Here is a 21,076-nt window from a genome sequence, read left to right as displayed (position 1 = left end):
TTCATTAAGCTATTGCTTGATCCCCTAGGTCACATGATTAAAATAGGCAACTCATACCTATTTATCATTTTGCATTTTCCACTTATAGTGTCTTAGTAAGAATAATCCTAATTGGGTTATTTAAATGTTATTATTAGAGCTAACCAAATAATTTACAAAGGGTTTATTTCATGGATTTGGGCATTTTTGTCCCTTAATTTGCTCAGTGAATAATTTTTTCATATTAGTCAACCAGCTGTATAAGCTAGTCAAACAGCATTTGTTAAATTCATGTGATGACTGATTTCTACCAACTGTTGGATAAATTATTCATGACTAATTGATTCTCTTATTCAAAGAGATCTAATTATTATTTCCAGTTTTAAAAGAGACCTGTGTTTCATAGCACACAAGATAAAATAAAGTAACAAAAATGTAGGGAGTATATTTTTGTTATAACTGAGCTATTTTAACCACTTGACTGCCTTTACTCAAGCTCCTACACCTCGATGGTGGACAGCATGCCCTCCTGTGCTTCAAGCTGACTGCCAGTCTTCACACCATGAGTGAAACCATCCATTCCCCTTCCCAGTTCTGTCAGGTTCCACTGTAAATTCTTCTCTTCACAGATCCTGCTGTCATATTCTTACCATACCAGAGGTATTCTGTGCTGTGCTATGAAGAGACATCAACATTAAGAAGAAAATTGTGTAGGCACAAGTTCAGAAGACAAGAAAACGTTTCTTCTGTTTAATCTGTCTGCTTAAATTTTTCATTCACACAAAACAGAGATGTAGTTGAGGCTGATCTCAAGAATATGTTGAGGATATATATTAGTTAAAGACTTTGAAATTCTCTGAAACTGCTATAATAGAAAATTAAATGCACTATTGTTGTGATTTAACCCCAGTTGACAGCTAAGCACCACATAGATGTACACACACTTCCCAATAGAGAAAGAAAATCATGAAAAACAAGTGATGCAAAATGCAAATGCTCACCATCAGCTGACCAGTGTTCAAACTGTCCCCCACTAGCAGAAGCCCTGGCAAGCTTTTCCCCCAGTTTTTATTGCAGAGCACAACGTCACATGGTATGAAGAAAACCCTTTGGTCAGTTTGGGCCAGTTGTGCATATCCAGCCCCACCTTTCCAAGAAACAAAAAGACCTTGACACTGTGTAAGTACTGCTCAGCAACAACTAAAACATTATAGTGTAACCAATACTGTTTTCATTAAAAATCCCAAAATAGCATAGTACTACTATGAAGAAAAGTATCTCAGCTGAACTCTGCACAAATAACCATATATTTATCAAAGAAATACTCATATAAGTAGACAGTTCCATTTAAACAGTGGAAATCCCTGTCTTTTTCTCATATATTCAAAATGCCAGAATGTGCCTGTTCTGAGTAGAGCAGTAATTCTGCCTGACATATTCTACAAGTGGTTGGAAAAGGAGCCAAATTATTTATGGAGCTGATTCTTATGAACAAAATATATTATCTTTAGCATTATGAGTACATTTTTAACTTTATTGACAGTTCATGAAAATATAGTGCCATTTTTCTTTGATTTATATAGCTACCATATTACTCTCCATACAAGTCTCAAGTCAAGATGAAGTACCTGCAGTGTAGTTGAGTTTTTCCTAGTTAAACGGTGCTTATTATGGATTGAAATCTGTCCTATATCACTTTTAGGAGAGTAAAGGAGAAAATAAAGTAAAAATAGGTAACTCTCTGCATGAGAAAGTGCACCTATATTGTAGCTATACACAGTATATATATCTGTTCTTATATTAAAGAAACAAAACTGCAGTGTCAATCAGATGTGGTGATGAAAAATTTTACACAATAGCAAAAAATATTGTTTACTGTGGACATCTGTTCTAAAATTGTTGTTTGTAGGCAAATGTTTTCTTCAGGAAGAAAGTAAAAAAAACTTAGTGATTTAGAGGGACAGTCTATGAATTTACACTGCACTGTTTTTGCCTTGTGTGAATTCCCAATTCAATTGGAGTAACAGGAGCCACTGGAGTCACAATTTCATAGAAACATAGAATGGCTTGGGTTGGAAGGGACCTTAAAAATCACCCTAGTTCTAACTCCCTGCCATGGGCAGAGTTGACAATGGCTAAATCAGGCTGCCCAGGGCCCCATCCAATCTGGACTTGAATGCCTCCAGGGATGGGACATCCACAGCTTCTTTGGGCAACGTGTTCCTGTGTTGCATCACATTCTGAGTAAAAATTTTTCTCCTAATACGTAATCTAAATCTCTCCTCCTTTAATTTAAAGCTATTTCCTCTTCCTATTGCTATAATACTCAATAAAAAAATTGGTCTCCTTCCTGTTTATAAACTCCCATCAAGTATTAGAAGGCTGCAATGAGGTCTCCCTGGAGCTTCTCCAAGCTAAACAAGCCCAGTTTCTTTGTTACTGTTCTTTTGTCTCTTTGTTAGTGGGGAGCTTAGAAATAAACACAGATGTGGCCTGATAGACACACAAAGTTCTGAAATTCTCTACCCACAGCCCAAACTGGTAAGTATGAAGTGTTTTTACTATAAATATCAAATAAATGTAGATAATAAGAACCTCAAGAATATTGTCTACACTTTGAGGCCAACAAACGCAGCCAGCTTGTATTCCCCAAGCTAAACTCTCCTTTAATTCACTGAGACAAAGATGATTTTACTGCCTGCTGGGAATGGTTGCTCTGCTACGTTGCCTTCTAAGTGCTGCTGGTGTGGTCTTAAATTATGTCAGGGGGTGTCCTAACAGACACAATATTATACAGCGTAGATGGATGGCACTGAAGCTTGGATGCTCATCATATTTACTTATTTACTACAATAATTTTAAGTGTCGAGTTCACAATCTGTGCAGGCAAGTCAGCAAGTGCTGTAATCAAAGCAGTATTATTTAGCTCCCATCATATGCTATGTTCTTCCTCATGGAGCATTTGCTTGGACATAGGACTGTGAATTCAGGTCTATAATTTTTGTTTGGAGGGAAAAGAGACAATGAACTGTTTACATTCTTTCAGGTGGGTATGCCATTAGCATACAATATATTGTCTGTATGTTATATATATCAAGTGCTTCAAATGAACTTCAGAAATATCATATTTGAAGACTATACACCTATTTTTTACTTTATGTGTTTCACATAAGAAATCCAAGCATTTTAGGTCAGACTCACATTTTATGGGAACCTTCAGAAAACTGAGTGCCAATCCCACTATTCTTGGTCTGACTTAGCAAAATAACAATATTTGTGAGCACACTGAGGCATCTCATAAATTCTTTCACAAGCACATATACTTACTATTAAAATACTGTCTGTCAGCAGCTTCCTTATAAAGCCCTATTTTCAGGGATTTATAGGGTTGACAAATGTATCTTATGAGGAAAAGCCTACATTTGCAGACCGATGATCTTATAGGTCCTCGAATTTCTATGATCTTTTAAATATGTTGTGCTGTTCACTTTGAGAAGGAGCAAGGTGTATGACAAGCAGATTTGCTTTTGAGCAGCTTCCAAATGCAAAAATCTTTTTTTTTTTTTGCCTTTAAATTGTATGTATATAAACTGAAAATAAGTCTGAAATGTTGCGTAGTAATAAGATGGTGTTTGGATGCTTGCGTAATTTTAAAGAAGCTTTAGCTATTTTTGAATGCTCTTTTCAAAAGATTATTTCACAGTATAGTATAATCATATTTAACATTATAAAAAAGGAAATACAGAAGAATACATATAATTGATCTAGGATATAAATGTGGATTTTTTTTTTGTTGTTCAGTGATTATCCCTTTCTGCCAGGCAAACCTGCAGCTCTTCAAAAAATACCAGTGTCTCACTAAAAGCAAGCCAGGTAAGTCATACCAATAAATAACATGAAAAAGTATTTCCCATTGTTTGAGAATTATTTCCAGAAATATTATCTAAAGTCTGAAAATCAATACAGAAACAGTAGAAATAGGATCAACGCTATGAAACTTAAATTTGGGAACTACCACTGGCTTACTACTTTTCAATCTACTGAGGATTTTTAAAAACACCGCCTAAGTATTGCACTTGGCTCAGAGACTGGGAAATTCTGAAGCACAGAGCTATATTGGTGCCCCTGTACTGAATGATTAACGGCAGATTAATAAGAAAGTCAGACAAACTATATTGCACAAGCGAAAACCACTGTTTGTGAGAACTTCAAATGAACTCTTTCCTCAGAAATCAAGTACAGCATGCCTGACTATGGAAATAACCACTGTAACTAGCACATACCAGAGTGTTACATTTATAACATAACATATTGCATATAAGCATGTGCTTATTGCGTATACTTGGATATAAGCATATATCAGCAGTATATAGAACAGTTCCGTTGGAAGAGACATTAAAAGATACAAAACTGTGTATAGTAATATGTAGCATATAGCTTAACAAAGAAATTTTTTGTTAATCATTCTAAAAAAAATATTTCTTCATCTAGGTTAACTTCATTTTTTCTAAGACATTACAACTTCAACCTGTAATCATTTTTGTTTGTTACATTTGAAGGTGAAGTTCTATATTTGATATCAGGAAGAAATATCATTTCTGACTTCCTAGTGTGCAATTAAAGATTCAAGGCATTATAAAATTACTCAGCAGGCCTCTCTTCCAGTAAATCTCATTTATTCACATCTCATTTTCTAATAAACCAAAATATGTGTTTTGCTTTCTGACCCCTGTAAAAGTTTTGCATAGTGGGCACAGAAGAAGGGAATCTAAATCATTTTTCCATTACTACAGTAAGATAAAACATGTTTCACTCCAGCACCAGTAATACATCAGATCTAAATATATGAATAGAAATGTTTCTTTCTCAGGTCTTTTTTCCTTCTGATGTTTCTCATCAGAAATCTTACTTGAGAGTAAACAGGTTTCTTTTCACATAAGTGATTAGAAATGAATAAACAGAGCAAGTACTAAAGCTGGCTTTGCACCTACTGAATGCTGCAAGTGTCTGTACTCATTTGATATGCATCTAGCAAAACTCGGATGTTCCCAGAAGGCCACTCCATGAACACTGAGAGAGCAGCGTCTGCTAGTGGTGCCTGTAAGTCAGAAAGAGAGAAAATATTTATACATGTGAGAGCAATTGGAAAGAATGAAGTATATTTAAATTACATTCCCTGTTATTTTAAAAGTACACACATAGACACAATTTCATACAATGATCATCAGCATATAGAGAGTACTACAAGATTCTGAAACATATTTCAGTTCACTTTGTGGGTATTTAGCACTGTTTTGGTAATTAAAATGTGTTTATGTTTTGCTTCATTTTCATAAATTTGCCTGATAGGTTTTATCAGATTGATCTGTCACCTTTCTGTCTCTGTCATATACACATCACAGTCCCATAAATGTACACTATGAGACATGTTATCTTTTATGTACATTATATATGCAAATATATGCATATGTAAATATGTGAGATATATATGTTCACAGATATAGACATACACATATGTGTATGTCTAGTGACTATTTCTAAAACATAAAAAAATGATTTTTCCCTTTTTCTTATTGCATAATTTCAAAGTAATACCATACCTGTGGCATTGAGAGGACATCGATTGAATGCCATGTCCCCAGCTGGGGTCCTTTTCCACACCATTGACATCAAATAGTCTTCAGGACATATTTCATAAGGTGCTGTCATTTAGAAATGAGAATTTTAAAATAAAAATTAATGTAAAAGAGACGTTTTCCATCAGAAATGTAGGATTTCCATCTTGCACTAATTCTTCCTGAGATGTATATACTAACAGCTTTTGATATCATTTTGAGAATGAAACATAAAAATGCTACAGCAATTTTTGGATAACAACTGTCTTTTTGATGGCCATTATTTCATAGTCTGTGCCCCTATTGTCTTCAGTATACACTCTTTAGATCTCGTCTGCAGTGTTAATATGTTTGAATCTCTTCCTTTTCTCTATTTTGATCAATAGTGCTGTCTACAAGAAGGTGACAATTAAATGGTTATAAACTGCAAAGTCTATCTTACACTAAGATTTTTAAGTATTTTTCTAACACTTAAAATACATGTGAAAGAATCAGTTCTAAATTTACAGTCTAAACTCTACATGTGTTAATGGTGTCAAATAAGAACCATACATTTTGAAGTCCAAAAATGAAGTTATTTCTTTGAAATGTGTTTTATTGCAAGTTAGTAATTAAGAAGGAAACTCAATGACTGGCTATAAGACAATATGAACTTTCATTGCTTATTGCAGTATCATTAAAAGGGGAAAATATTTTCACATTTCCATAGTAACAGAACTATGCAGAAAAAAAGTAACTTTTACAATTACACTGTGTTATTTTCACATGGTTATGACTTACAGATTACTTTCACTCTTTGTATTTTTCGTTGTATATTCCCAGTTTATGATTTTTGAGCTATTTAAATCAACACAGCAAATATGTGGCTGAAGTCACATCACAACGTATAGCATTGACAAATACCAGTTGTTGAAATCATTACAAGTTCAGCAGAAAAAAAAAAAAAAAAAAAAACATTAGATATTTAAAAGTATCATTATATGTATTTCAGGAGAAACAGAAGAGAAAAAGGAAGGGAAAAAAGGAAATACTGTCACTATTTTACAGATGGAGTGAAAAGGAAGAAAGCAATTCAGTGATTCACCCATGGTTACACAGGAAATCTCTAGCAGAGGCAGAAACAGACTCCAGGTTTTACCCATTGAATTGCCTATGCCGTAAAACTGTCCCTGTTTTGCACTTCTACTGACAGAATACTGAGGTGAGGGAGGGAAGAGAACAGTCTTTTGCTCAAAGCTGTACCTTCTCTCAATAAATGACAAAGAATACCTTGCAGATGGCTCAGAAATGCTAATATGAATCACACTTGGGCAGAAAAATTGCCTGCTAAAATTGCCTTACCATCAGCATTCTTGAATTGTAAATCAAGACAGATTGTGCTGATAAAAATGCAGGAGATCCATTAATGTCAAAACCCAAAGCAAGTTGGTTATATTCTGGAATATAGGTAGAATGTGGTTATAATTTAAAATACCAACAGCTTCAGATATGCCCAAAAAGGGGATGCATGAAGCCAGAGCTACAATGGTAAAAGTCAGGCTTTGACAAACGTGATCGATCTGGTGATAAATGCAATAACTATCCTGTTATGATCTTACAAACAAAAGAAAAGTTCTGTTTTGTGTTACATAAGATTAATATAATGCAGAAGTAATATGATCAATTATATAAATATGTTAATACTTAGAGTTCTTTGAGAAGCATATCTGTCACTCACTTTGGCCATTTCAGGCATGGCATTTTCACTAAGAACACTTGCTGATTCTGAACTGACAGATTCTGATTTACAGAGTTGATTCTGAGACCCAAAAATCTTACTTCTCTACAAATGCTGTTTTGAGGTTTTTTTCCTTGCTGAAAATACCATATACATGCATATATACTTGTGTTTACATATTCTATATTCTCTGTTTTACATTAGCAAGTCACCAACAGTACAAGAGGTTTTCCACCTATCTGCTTGGCAGAGTGGTGCTTGTGTGTTCTTACAAGATTTTTCAAAACTCAAAATTACATTTAAACTTGATCTTAGTGTCAGAGATAACCTGTGTACCTGTGTTTTGTGTTCAAAGTAAAAAGCATTTCCAAGACTCAGAGTTATCTGGAGAGAGATGCAGGAACAAGCTGGAGATGTAACTGAACCCAGGCAAACAAATTTTCTAGACCTTTGTTGACTTCATGCTGTGCACCTAGATGCCTTTCAACTCAATGTACAAACACTTTACATCAAGGAATGGCGCAAATAAAAAGCAAACCAGTTCTTTCCTAAACTGAAGTACATTTGGCAGAGCTTACCAATCAGACATCCACCCACATTAAAGCATCTGCGATTCTTCAACCCAAGTTGCACATGGTGACATTACAGTCACATTTGAGTGGTACTGTATCTGAATTAAAAAGCTTCTCTGGTCCTGCTGGCTCTGGTAAAGAACTTTTGAAACTTAGGCACAATTAATTCATAGCACACCCACAGAAAGAAATGGGAATTAGATGTAAAAAATCATATAGCATTGCTAAAATTTAGGAGCAAAAAGTAAATACCTAGGTAAATTTGCTAAGGCTGGCAAATAAAAAGCAGATCTCTCTTTCACTGACAGTGTGATTCAGCTGTCTCTTCCCACACAGAATATGTACTCAAATTTACCCTGTTTTACCCTCCCTGTTATGCAGTGATAGGCCTGATTTAATCTTATCTAAGCACAACAAAGCTTAACAAAGTCAATAGTCTAGAAGCATAGTCCTCCTCTGACATTGACAGTGAGAGGACACGCACCTCCAAGAGGCAATCAAACCAAATCTGGAAAAGCTGCTGTACTACAGAGCAAGCAACACACATAACCTGACAGACATACAATCAACCTAAGAAGCTAACATAAATGGGAAAGGGTGACAAAAGGGTGAAGTGGGTTAGCCAGAGACATACAGTAGAGCTAGAACTCTTGGATCCTAATTCAATGCCACAGGTAAAATTAACTCTAACAAAGAAACAGAAGTTTCTCTAACTCTAAGAACTAAGAACTAAGAACTAAGAACTCTAAGAACTCTAAGCGTACTGGCTCTAATCTGGAAATAATCAGTTCAATAAATAAATATAGAAAATGGCAAATAATGCTCTGTGTGAATTTGACTTGTAAAAACATTTGTAAAATATTTTATTAACAGCAGGTGGCAACCTTTGAAAACTGGATTGTAGCAGCATGGTCTTACTTTTAAATATGCAAACAATTTCAAGGTTGGTTTCATAAGAAGAAACTCGTTTATCCGAATGTCTTTTTATTGAGAACATTCACAATAATGTTCTCTTAGTGTTGTACTTTTATAGAGGAAGTCTACGTTTACTATGGAAATTCGTAAAATGAAAAATATAATTTATTTAGGAATCCAATATAAATTCTGTTCATTTTTTCCTGCTTTTTTTGAATAATGTATGCTTTATTAAAGCTAAAGAGAGCACTGCAGAATTAAAAGCTGGTAAACTTCACCAGTACCATGTTATATTTTTATCAACGAAGATAGTCCTTGCAGTGTTCTTCAAATGCATTGTACTACTCTACTGGAGATACCTTGACAACTGTTCTCTGATGGCTGTCAATGGATAAACAAGCTGTCTATAAATAAGTGGGCTCAATAACATAAAATTCACATCAGACATACTTCCTGCTTCCTGACCCAAAGCAACTTTTCCATTTAGTCCTTTCTGTCCTTAGCACATAGCCATCTAAATATGAAGTGGAGACTGCTAGATACATTTTGAGGCTTCCCAGCCTCAAAGTTTAGAGCCCATGATTTCCCAAGCGAATGTCTATGTCATTCTATACTATTTACGACTTGTTTCGTTGTCATATACCTATATAACAAGGCATTCTTTTTCTTTAGGAAAAGGTGTCTTCACAGATAAGTGTATTCATATTCACCCAGTGTTTTTATTTATTCATGACTTTTGAAGGAGCTAAAATGTACACCTTTGTTAGCTTTCTTTTAGAAAGACTTACATCTATTGTGAGGACAAAGTAAAAGTGCTGCAAATAAACACATTTAAGCATTATACTAAAGCAGGAAAGATGCCTTTTTAGTATTATATGACTTCCACCTTTTACAGAATGTCACTTATATATTCATTCATTCTGTACATTAAAGTAATGTTCATTGTTTTTCTCTGATCTTTACTGCACAGTAATTTTCACTAAATATTTAACACTGAGGTCTCTTGTACACGGGATAAAAATAATTCCATGATTTATAAAACCATACCTAATATGCTCATATCAATGCATTAGGCAATAATTTCTGTAGCAAACAATAATTTATCCCAATGTACATGTATCTATGCAATAAAATATTTTCTGATACATTTATATATTATAGTATCACAATTTATTGCAAAGCTGTTGGAGTGCTCTTATATCCATTGAACTAGTTTACACTTAGCTACATCAGCACAACTCTACTGAGAAAAACAGTAGTGTTTTACCTGAAGCAAGGCCAGATATGGCTTTTTAGTACTATTGCTCTATAGATCTTGCCTCTCTCAAATACGTCCATTAAAGTAAGACATACTACAGTGTAGGTAATAACAGTGATTATATTTGGTTCTCACCAGGACATCTCTGTTCACTGCACCGTCTAACTTCCTCTCCAGTTCCTTCACATTGTTGCCCAGTCACAGCAGACCCCTGACAGATCCTTATTCGCCTTTCCCAGCCACCATCGCAGGATTTGGAACATCCACTCCAGTGGCCCCACTGGTTCCACTGGCCATTTGCTATTGGGTAAAGTATAATTACAGTGATGACAAAATGACGGTAATAAAGGAATTAGGTTATTCTTTACTTAAGCAGAAAAGAAATAGAATTATGTAATAATGACAAATAGCGATATTTAATGGCCATGGAACCTCTAAAGATGGCCTCTGTCTGGCCGCTGAAAATGGGTTTGTTATCTAAATGATTTGTCTCCCAATATATATATATATATAAAAAAAAAAGGTGCACTTTCACTCTGTGTTAGATTGCAAAACACACATTGTCACATTTTTGTACTTTATATGCACTTGTATAGCGCTGTACTAGAGGCACACATAAAAACACACATTTCCAATATGCATAAGTATCATTTAAGTAACTAAATACATTCTTGCAAATGATATTTTAGAAGCAGGATTTTATATGATCTGACAGGGCAAATGAGGCTTAGAAGTAGAAATACATGCAATTTAATCACCTTGAAAAGCTGCTTTTATGCTACTAGAAAACCATGAATACATGCAGTTTTAGAGCAAGAGAGAATTAGTTTATGCATATGCATTTTTTAGGTTCTTGAGACACTTTATTAAATATTTTAGTCCTCAAGCAGTTCTTTCTCAAACTGCTTTAAATGATAAAACTGAAAAGCAGCTATGCAGTCTGTCACACAGCCTTTTGTGGATGCATTCTCTTTTATCTCCAGGTGGCTTATCAAATTAAAAAGAAGCCTGGCCTCAGCTACCCCTCTGGAGAGGCTGCTCTGCTCCTTCACAGCCTGCTGAGGACTGTGGTGGCCCAGAAGCCTGTCTGAATGGCAGTAACCCCAAACTTAGAGTCATGGGGGGGTCTGGCCCTTCTCCCCCCTCCTCCTTTAGCCACAATAGGGCAAGCAAGCACTTACCTGTGCACTCAGGGTTATAGCACTCCCGGCTCTCAGCCCAGGGCCCCCTGCATTCAGAGCCGCCGTGGGCCGCTGCCGTGCACTGCCGGCTTCGCTGCTGGGTGCCGTTGGAGCAGGTCACTGAGCACTGGCTCCACGGGCTCCACTCCTGCCACTGTCCATCCACTGTCACAGCAGGCACAAAAGAGATGGACACAACAAAGTTACTACCAAAGCAATGCAAGGCTTCACAGGCTTGTTCTCATGTAGGGATTTCATTCTGGAGAAATAGAGCTCTTTGGGCTGAGCCAGAAGGTATTTGACTTACAACAGTCAAATACAGATCATGTTATGAGCTACTTTAAAATAATTTGAAGTGATTTTCCTTTTTCTTTTTCCTTTTTATCTCCTCATTTCCTCCTTTTCATCTCTTCAGATTTTACACTGATACAACTAAGGACAAATTATGACTTTGCTCATAAACCACACAATTTGAAAGACTGTGAAGTTTCCTTTTTCCCTAAAACAAGATCTTATTTAAAGGACTTGTCTTTTAAGGCAAGAGTGGGGACCAATTTTGTATCGCGTAATCCCTGAGCCCTTGAAAGTGATTCTGCACAGCTGCAGCTGTCACTCACATAAGTCATTTTATGAGATTCTCAGTCCCCATTGTAAAATTAAATCTGTTAGCTGAATAGGAATGACCACATTGCCTGACACACAGACTCTGTTCTCTACACATATAATTAATTTATTTATATAATTGAGCCTCCTTCTCAGGTAAACCATACAACAGTTTTTTGAGAGAAAATGTAGATCAGAAATAGCCTTTTTTTTTTTTTTTTTTTTTTTTTTAAATTTCTTACATCAGAAATTTTATTGATTGAAATAAAATATTAAAATGCAAAATAATTAAAAACATAAACTGATTTCCCATATAAGTGAAAATGTACACTTGTTTTTGTAATGGATACTAGGTCTAGACAGCATTTTAAAAATATAAGTGCACCTGTGTTCAGAGAAATAAGGAGGTGAGCTATATTACTCTTTTTATATCAAAGATAAGAACTGAGTGTATCTTTGGTATCCAGGATCTCAGAGACCAGTGAATTAAAAGAAGTGGCATTTAAAGCTTTTTTTGTTTTTCTGTTTTGTCTATTTCCTGAAGTTCTATATTAAAGATTTTATGCAATGCCTTGTTGGTTGTGAACCATTTCTCAATGCAGATGCCTCTCAAGCTGGGAAGCTACAGCCTGATAATTTCTTCAGCAGAATTTTTTCCAATTCAGCAGATTTTTTTCCAAACATGGAAGCTAGTTGTATTCATTAATCATTAGAGCTTTATGTGAAGAGGAAAATATTATGAAAATTACATTTCAATGCACCCTCTTCAGTTTATTCATTGCCATATAGTATTATTTAGGGTAGGAAAGATCAAATCCATTATTACAGTGTTCTTGGAAAAAAACTTATTCTGTGACTTCTTGTGTATATTTCACAGATTTTATCTTTAGAAACTAAAAGTATGTGAACTTTCAACTTCTGAAATACTGATATGAGGCTAACAGACTTAACGTGAAGATTTCTTTACAAAATTGAATATTCATATTACAGCAAAGTAGAAAATATACTTCCTATGGTGAAAGCCAGTAATGTACAGATGACTGTTCAAAATCCAGAATTATGAGACACATCTCAATTTTATCAAATTATGTGTAATACCTTTTTTTCAATACTGAAGTGAACTGAATACGTTAATTTATTCTCTACTAGTTTTATTTGGCATTTTTCTTGTCAACTTTGCCTCGTGCTCATATATCATGTTAATTACTTTTGTGTAGGCTCAAGTGAAATTGCACAGCTACCAACCTGGTGAAAAACTAGATTAAATCATGTTTTTTGCAGCTGCATGCAAGACTAAAATGAAAAAAAAAAAAAAAAAAAAAAAAAAAAAAAAAAAAGTGCTGCAGTATGTTTTGTTCACCAGAATTAAACAAAGCTGTAGCTATGATCTGCAGTGATCATTTGGACCACTACAGTCAAAGTTACTAGCAATTACTACCCATCTTTACTCATTCCGTATGTCCTTTTTTTAAAGTCTGTGTGTGAGCACAAAGGATAATCAAAGAAATTACAAGCAACTCACATTGAATGCACTGTAACAAAGCATAAAGTTGCTATATAAGCTCACCAGGGCAGAGTGCAATATTGCACGGTTTGTGTTGTGTTTCAGGTCCATCACACGATCTTCCCCCATACTGGGGAGGTATACATGACCTTGTCCTAGTTCTTTGGCCTCGACCACATGTGAATGAACACAAACTCCAAGGTGACCATTCCTCCCAAACGCCATGTACTGCAACAAACCAAAGGAATTTTAACCAGAAACAGACACACAAATAACAGAAGGATTTTAAATTAAGCAGGATCAATATTGTAAAAGGGAATTATTTTGCCAAATTCAAGGTAACTGGTACAGAGGTAATCTCTAGTGCTGCTAAATTATTCTTCCATTAAAATAATAATAATACTAATAATAATAAAATAACAAACTCTAATTTTCATTACGTTATACTTAATATTTCCACTAATCTCACTCACGTTTTCTTTTCTTTCATTCTTCTTAGAAAGCTGTCTTCCCTTTTCAAAAACTGTTTGTTATTTTCTGGTGCATGACCTGATATGTATAATAGCTCTGATTTTCAGGAGACTAGTCTTTATGAAAACCAGGCATATGCTTTAGGTCTCAGCATAAGACTAAAAACTTGAAGGAAACAGAATTAAGTTCTATTTTGAAAATAAATGGATAACTGCAACAATGTTATTATGAAAACTAGGGCTCTTACAACTGTTTCACATGTTTATATTCATGAGGAAAACTGGCAGCACATGTACTTGACTATCTTCCTCAAAAATACTAAGAGCAAATAAGCAAAAGAGATTTGCAATATATTGTTACTTGAACATATTCATTGATTTAACATACACAGTAATGCATGCATCACTATCTTAAAAGATGTTGACTCAATAAACTTCAAATACTTTCAGAAAACAGAATAAATTATAACCACATGTAAATATTTTTATATACAAGTAACTCACAAAATTTATATAAAGAAACATACAATTTACACATTTTCTAATTTTTTTTTTCCACTGCAGGAGAAACTGATACATATATATCATATGTATTCCCTTTTCAGAAACAATGGTAGTTAAATATTCAGCAAGTTCTTCAGCATAGTGCTGTTAAATATGTACCCGTAAGAAAACTCTAATCATGATTTGGCAAAACTGTTCTTTATAAATTGAAAATACTGCAAAACACACTTTACTTATTCTTGTTAAATAGAAAACAAAAACAAAAACAAAAAAAACAAACAAACAAAAAAAAACATTTGCACAGATTTTGATTAGGCTACATTTGGAAAAAGGAAAACTTTATTAACGCTAGACATTAGGAAAAATCCAGAGAATTAGTACTCAGTTTGAGCATTAGAGTTGGTATCATAAAACTGTGTTTCTGCAACATGGTCTGTTTGAATGGTGTCTAGAGGGTGAAATGGTGTACAACACCTCAGTGTATCACTGGTAATGGTTTGACACATTATAAAAGAAATAGATTTTCTGATTTTCCTCACATTTCTTTCATCACAGCGAGAGAACTTTTCATTTATAGCTTCCTTTGCCCTGAAGGCACGTATCACCTGCCCCATTTCTACAAATAAAACTCTCTTCTTGTATGTATCAAAATAAAATTTCCTGAGGTGGAATTCAGTTGCCGAGGTGAGAAGGAGGTACAGCTCTCTGGTATGTTATCCCAGAACATTCAGTAAGATCAAGGACAATTCTTCATATAGGTATGTTCTACTGCATTTCAGTAAAATTAAGGAAAATTGTTATTTCAAATTTTAACATTAAGATAAAATATTTTTTAGGTAACAGCAGAGAAATTGTACCTGATACAAAACACTAAACTTCATACAGTGAAAATTTTCACCCACTAGATAACAGCTCAGATAGGCTAAAGTTTTTGAGTTGGTCGCATACAAGTGGTTGTAAAGTAGAATAATTATTTCATGTCATACATGGCTAGATTTATAAAAATTCTGTTAATTTAAACACCACATAAATCTGCAAAACAAACAAACAAGCCAAACAAAACAAAACAAAACAAAACAAAACAAAAACAACCGCCCAGGAACTTCCAACTTCCTGTCAAAAATGATAGATTTTAGTAATTTAAGAAACCTTGATTAACTTTGACATTTTGTCAAAACCAGGAAACCTAAGTCCCCTAAAAATAATAAGTTTATGACTATATGTGCACATAAGCTCTTATGTTTTGTCTTCTCTTTAACATTTACTAGGAGTAAAATTGATAGTCAGAAGAAACAGGAAAATAGTTTAATTTACTGATACCACAGTGACTGATGAAAAGTTGCCCAGTTCAAACTAAAAATAACCTCATAAAAATAAGAAACATAACCAGGAAAGACTAATTATAGAAATATTGTTCTGTAAAAATAATAAATTAGAGAGATTAGACAATATATAGATATAAAATGAGATTTTTTTTAGGGTCCATATGAGTTTACATCTAATGTTTAGTTTGGAGTTTTATTTTGATGTTGTCAAAATATTATGCTAGTTGTCTTCATTTAAAATAATTAGGAAAAAAAAAACGAACAACAAAACTCAAAACTGTAACAACAACAGAAAAAAACATAAACTGAGGGCTCGTTTAAACTATTGTCTTGAGACAAGAGGTTGTATATCTCTTCTGGCAAGAGTGATTACACGTTAGGAGGAACATGGAGTAATTATTTTGTGATTTTGGATATGAACAGAAGCCAGAAGCCAAAACAACATGTCTCATTTGGGTGGATGCAATCTTGCACCAAATTCTATCTGTTTCTAGTTTCAAGTGAGATGCACCCTAAATCATCTTCTGTGAAAACAATTGATTGGTAAATCAAAACTTCAAAGTATGCTATTGTATGTATAGGCTTGTATATCTGAAAGTAGTAGATAACTAATGAATTCAAGTATGGAGATGGCATACCACTAAGTAAACAACCAATGTGAGCACTGAAATCTCAAGGAGAATTAATACATCCAATGCATCTAGATCAGCTTTAAAAAACATTTTACTTTTACATTTCTTACCTTTACAATTTTTTTTCCTGATATTTCACTTATGTTTTCTTTTATATCATTCCCTAAATGCAAAAAACCATATAACATCCAATGAATTATAGCCAGATGAGCTATGCCAAATTACACCAGATGGAGAGCTGGCCCACAGAGGAGTTACTGTTTTCTATAACACAGTTTCAGATGCAAGATTCATTAGATGGGACAAAAATACTCAAATTATTGCCAAGTTATCTGTCAAAAACATTGCTAGCACAATGAGCTTGGATTACTGCACAGCATCTTTCCCTTCATTCTTCCACTCTGTGAACCTAATCATGTTTAAGTGAACACCCACAGTGTTCACAATGCAGAACTTCTGTGAGATGGGAGGAGGCGTTAGGCCATGTTGGCCTTCGTTCTACAAGAATATTTTGGTGGATTTTTTTTTTAATTGGAGTTTAAATGCTTATAATTTGTTCAGCATTAAACAGAACAGATATTGGAACAATACTATGACCACTGATGTTTTTTGTTTTAAGTTACAAATATTTCAACATGACTGAGTAATTGTATGGAAGCTGATGCTCGATTACAGGATTTTAAAAAAAAAAAAGATATTAGAGATTTTGCATGCATGAATTTAAATGCTATAGTTTCTGATACGGTTTCTGCTTCTTCAGTACGTCTTAAATTGTGTATTCCAAGACTTTTCTTAAATTAGTAGCAAATAAGCTCAACAAAATTTCAGAAACCTGCATACATCCTTCATGTTTAAATCATACATCCATTCTATTTCTGCTGTGCCTCTTTCTAATTATAAATAAAATTTTCCTCACTATTGTTTTCCCACTCTCAAGTGAAAGTTTGAACTTCCAGAGCATAGATTACTAACAATTAAGCTGTAGGATTTAAAAACTTTAAACAGTTTTGTAAGTGTAGCCATGCAGGCACAGAATATAAGGAAATATGCAACCTTTCAGCAATATGGCTAAACTTCACTGACCTAAGCCTTGAGAAATAAAGGGAATACAGCAGTCTTAGCACAGTCAAAATACAACTTTTGAGCATACAAATATTTGAAGTGTTTTAGAATATTCTTATTCCTGTTGTGTTTTGTCTTACCCATAATCATGAAAGTTCTGAATGTCAGCCAAATTTTTTAGTGAAAGTGGTTGATGGCAATGAAGAAGAAGAAACAAAAAATAACTGAGATGATCTTCAGGTACAGAAACTCGATTTTTTTTCTCCTTGAAGTCTTAGATGCATTAGAAATTATACAGTAAGCTAAAATGAATCAGTAGCACTGCAGTATTGGATACTGAGATGCCCTTACTTGCAAAAGAAACAACAGTTACATGAACTATATTTTGTTGCTTACTACACTGCACATTCTGAGAAGGCTCCTAAATCTAAGATACTGTCTGAATTACCTAATGGGCTCCCATCCCTGAAATACTGGACTTGAACAAATATAAATAAATGAAAAATTGTGTCAACAACAGCTCCTTCGTGATTTTAGTTTAACTCTTTGTAATATTGCATAGGTGTTATATACATACATGTACTCAGCAGAATGAAAAGAAAAAAAGATGAACCAAATAGCCTTCATGTACTTAGGCAAAGCATGTTGTGGTATAGCCTACTGTTGAATAATGATGAACCTGTTGGATCGCATTCTCAAAATTTACGAGGACAGTGAGATTACAGGTACATGTATATAGATGTATACCCTACTATCCAGTGATGTCTATTCCCAGTGGAAGCTAAAGGGAGTATATGAAGACTATATATGAAAACACTCTTTCAGGCTTTCATTAGTATTTTCAATTTGAACAAGTTCTCTTGAAGCTTGTTGATAAATGGTTGAAGTATAGGCCCCTCAGCATAATTCTTTACTTTGAAATGACAGTTTTGCTGTTTGGAAATGCTATCGTAGCTCTCAAAATGGCTGTATTTTTACTACTCGCATAAACATATAATGAATACACTCCAGTAGATCTTGTACGTATAGGTTGCAAGTTGTACTGTTATTTTTGTATTTATATTACTTCTAGTTTACTCTCTAAGATGTAAAAGTTTTCTGTACCAACTGAGAACAAAAGCTGTGTGTAATGACTGGTGCATGTCTAGGTTCAAAGGCCATCTCCCATGTACAGATGCATATGTTTGGGCTCTTCTGATAAACTTGTGCTTTAATTATAGGACTCTACAAACTATGTGTTTTTTTCTGTATGAGCCAGGAATAATCTTGAATTCTGCAACCCTTTGAGACAGAATAAATAGTATAAAAAGACAGAGGATAATAATAATAATTAAAGAGATGTTTGAAAACTTAATGGAGCTGTGACTAGGTAAAGCATCTTTCTAAATTGCTAATCTTGCATACTGCCACACACAAGAACCCCTGTAAGCCAGAGACCAATATAAATGAATAAGGCTACTGTAATTATGTAAAACAAAATACCTAGAAGACATACTATCATAGCATGAGATACATAAAGATTATAGGAATCAGGTGTGGTGACGTTAAAAATATTTTGGCAATTCAGTGAGAATTAGTAGCCACTGCTCAATGTGAGGAAAGAGCTCCTCCGTGGTTGAAAAATATGAAACATTATTTTTTTATGAGCTAATTTGCTAGACAATGCAAATTTTAAGAATTAACTTTTTTTCCAGATTATTGTGAATATTTATCTTGACTGCTGTGTTACATAGATTTGTTGTTTTGATATGAAACTCTCATATTCCTTACTGGAGAAAATTAAGATAAAATTCTGTAAAATTAAGTGATTTAAACCCTTGCCTTTTCTGTGGTAATTTTAAATGAACAAGAAGGCAGGCAGAGCTGTATATCATTGAGAGTGCTGGAAAGTGTTTTCATGTCTATATTATATGAAAGGAAACCTCAAAGGAGTCTTTACAGCTTTGACTGTTTGGAAAGTTTGTTCTTTTATTTTATAGTTTTCTTTTTGTACTTCCTATTTTTGTACTTTCAAGTTGAGAGTTTTATTTGGAAAGTATCTCACCTCTGGTAGACTGCAAGGTAGCCTATCCTTTTATTGTTAGTGGCCACCTTTTTTTGTATGGAAAATTTAAAGACGTCACAGTCAGACACATCTGGAGTTTTCTACCCTGAAATATTGAAAATCCAGGTGAATCGCTTATCTAGACTAGAATGATAAAGCATTTGGTGCTGATACAGTGTTGGCTTATAAAGATACAATATTTTAAGATGCTTTTAATTGTAGGGATCTGTAAAGGCTTATACTGCTAATATAAAAAATCTGAGGTGGTCACATATGCACCTTCTCTCAGATATTTTTTAACACATAATAGCAACATGAATCTACTTGCACGTGGTGCTATTCACTCAGACAAAGTTCAGAGGGTATGTGTATGAGACAGTACAGTTTACTTCAGAAATTGAGTAAGTTCCCATAGAATCTGAGGATGCTCAGATGAAGGTTTACAAAAGAGCTGACAAATTTGGTCATCTGAACGGAGGCATATCATTCTTCCTTTTCAGAAACAAGGGAAAATGAATGTGGTCACAGGCCATATACCTTCCCTTTTCTTTCCTATCTTAGATAAATCATACCCTTGAGCAGACTCTAAAGAAACAAGATGTATCCTTTCAGCAGCTACCTCAAATGTGCCTGTCTCTTCTCCTTAGAGTTTAACTACTGCTGAACTCTACATCCAAATCTCTGAGATGAAAGGAGTAGGAAAACTGTAATGCAAGATACTAATGACCTTTACCTTTTGTCAGCTGTAAGAGGATTATTTTTGTCCCATCTTTCCTCCATTAATGAATAACCGTTACTCTTGCCAGATTAATGTAAAAGAAGACATTACTGTGCAGAGGACACTGTCCAGCCCATTGCCTATAGGACAGTATTCTAAATGGCTAAACTGCAGAATCAAATTATCTGTGTTAACACTCTCTGTTAATCAGTCTCTGTTTCTTATCTATTGGTAATCTGGGTTTCTCCCCTAGTTTATATTTTATACTTAAACTGTGCCTTATATTTTATTCTTTTTTAATGGAAAACAGAACACAGACATAAAAAAATCTGAAGCTGTCAGAAAAAAGGACTCTTGTTATATACCTTGACTGTTCTGAAAATAAAAATAACAATTTACATCATAAAATTTTATAGCTGAATAGAATTACACTTCTCTATTCTAATTCATGTGCTCTTAGGAAATTCATAATAATAAAAATAAAAAATATAGTTTCAAGTTCTTATCATTACACAGTTCAAAAACATCCACAATTTTATTTATTGGCTGCTAACACTACCTGGACAGAGGGCAGTGTTATTGCAAACCCTTGATTCTCTTAAAGGGCCGCTGCAGTGTGTCCCGTAAGGTGATACACAAGTTCTGGTTCGCACCTGCGACCCTTGACCACAAGTAACTGAACACGTACTCCACTGGGCCCACTCTTCCACACCAGATTCACCTGTATTCAAGACAACAAACAAACATGAATATAGGGATAAGTATTAATGAGACATTTTTCTTGCTGAAATTCATTACAGTCTGCCTTTGCAAATTAAAGACAAAAGTAACATGTCAAAATAAATGTTTAAAAGTTCATGGAGTAAAGCAGCTGTGAAAATGTGCAATGAATAGAAAATAAAGACCTTAAATTCTGTAGTTTCATAGTTCTTGTTAGAAAGAAACACTTTGGTCATTTAGAATTATGATTTTCTAAG

General features: G+C 34.3%; 1 protein-coding gene across 5 annotated transcripts in view; it reads right to left on the bottom strand.

Annotated features, from left to right (window-relative positions):
- The window catches only part of ADGRB3 (adhesion G protein-coupled receptor B3), a 449,865-nt gene that overhangs the window by 237,239 nt on the left and 191,550 nt on the right, over nucleotides 1-21,076 (bottom strand). For all 5 annotated transcript variants that reach the window (XM_042894113.1, XM_042894107.1, XM_042894121.1 and 2 more), the window contains 6 exons: nucleotides 20,659-20,820; nucleotides 13,408-13,572; nucleotides 11,238-11,402; nucleotides 10,192-10,356; nucleotides 5,580-5,681; nucleotides 4,971-5,077 (listed from right to left, as the gene is read on the bottom strand). In XM_042894113.1, the coding sequence (XP_042750047.1) occupies nucleotides 4,971-5,077; nucleotides 5,580-5,681; nucleotides 10,192-10,356; nucleotides 11,238-11,402; nucleotides 13,408-13,572; nucleotides 20,659-20,820 (866 nt within the window). The remainder of the gene's footprint in view (nucleotides 1-4,970; nucleotides 5,078-5,579; nucleotides 5,682-10,191; nucleotides 10,357-11,237; nucleotides 11,403-13,407; nucleotides 13,573-20,658; nucleotides 20,821-21,076) is intronic.

This window comes from Lagopus leucura, unplaced genomic scaffold (genome assembly GCF_019238085.1).
Source record: "Lagopus leucura isolate 7727_CA_CO unplaced genomic scaffold, USGS_WTPT01 Super-Scaffold_73, whole genome shotgun sequence".
Lineage (NCBI taxonomy): Eukaryota > Metazoa > Chordata > Aves > Galliformes > Phasianidae > Lagopus > Lagopus leucura.
This window is presented reverse-complemented; position numbering and strand designations above follow the sequence as displayed.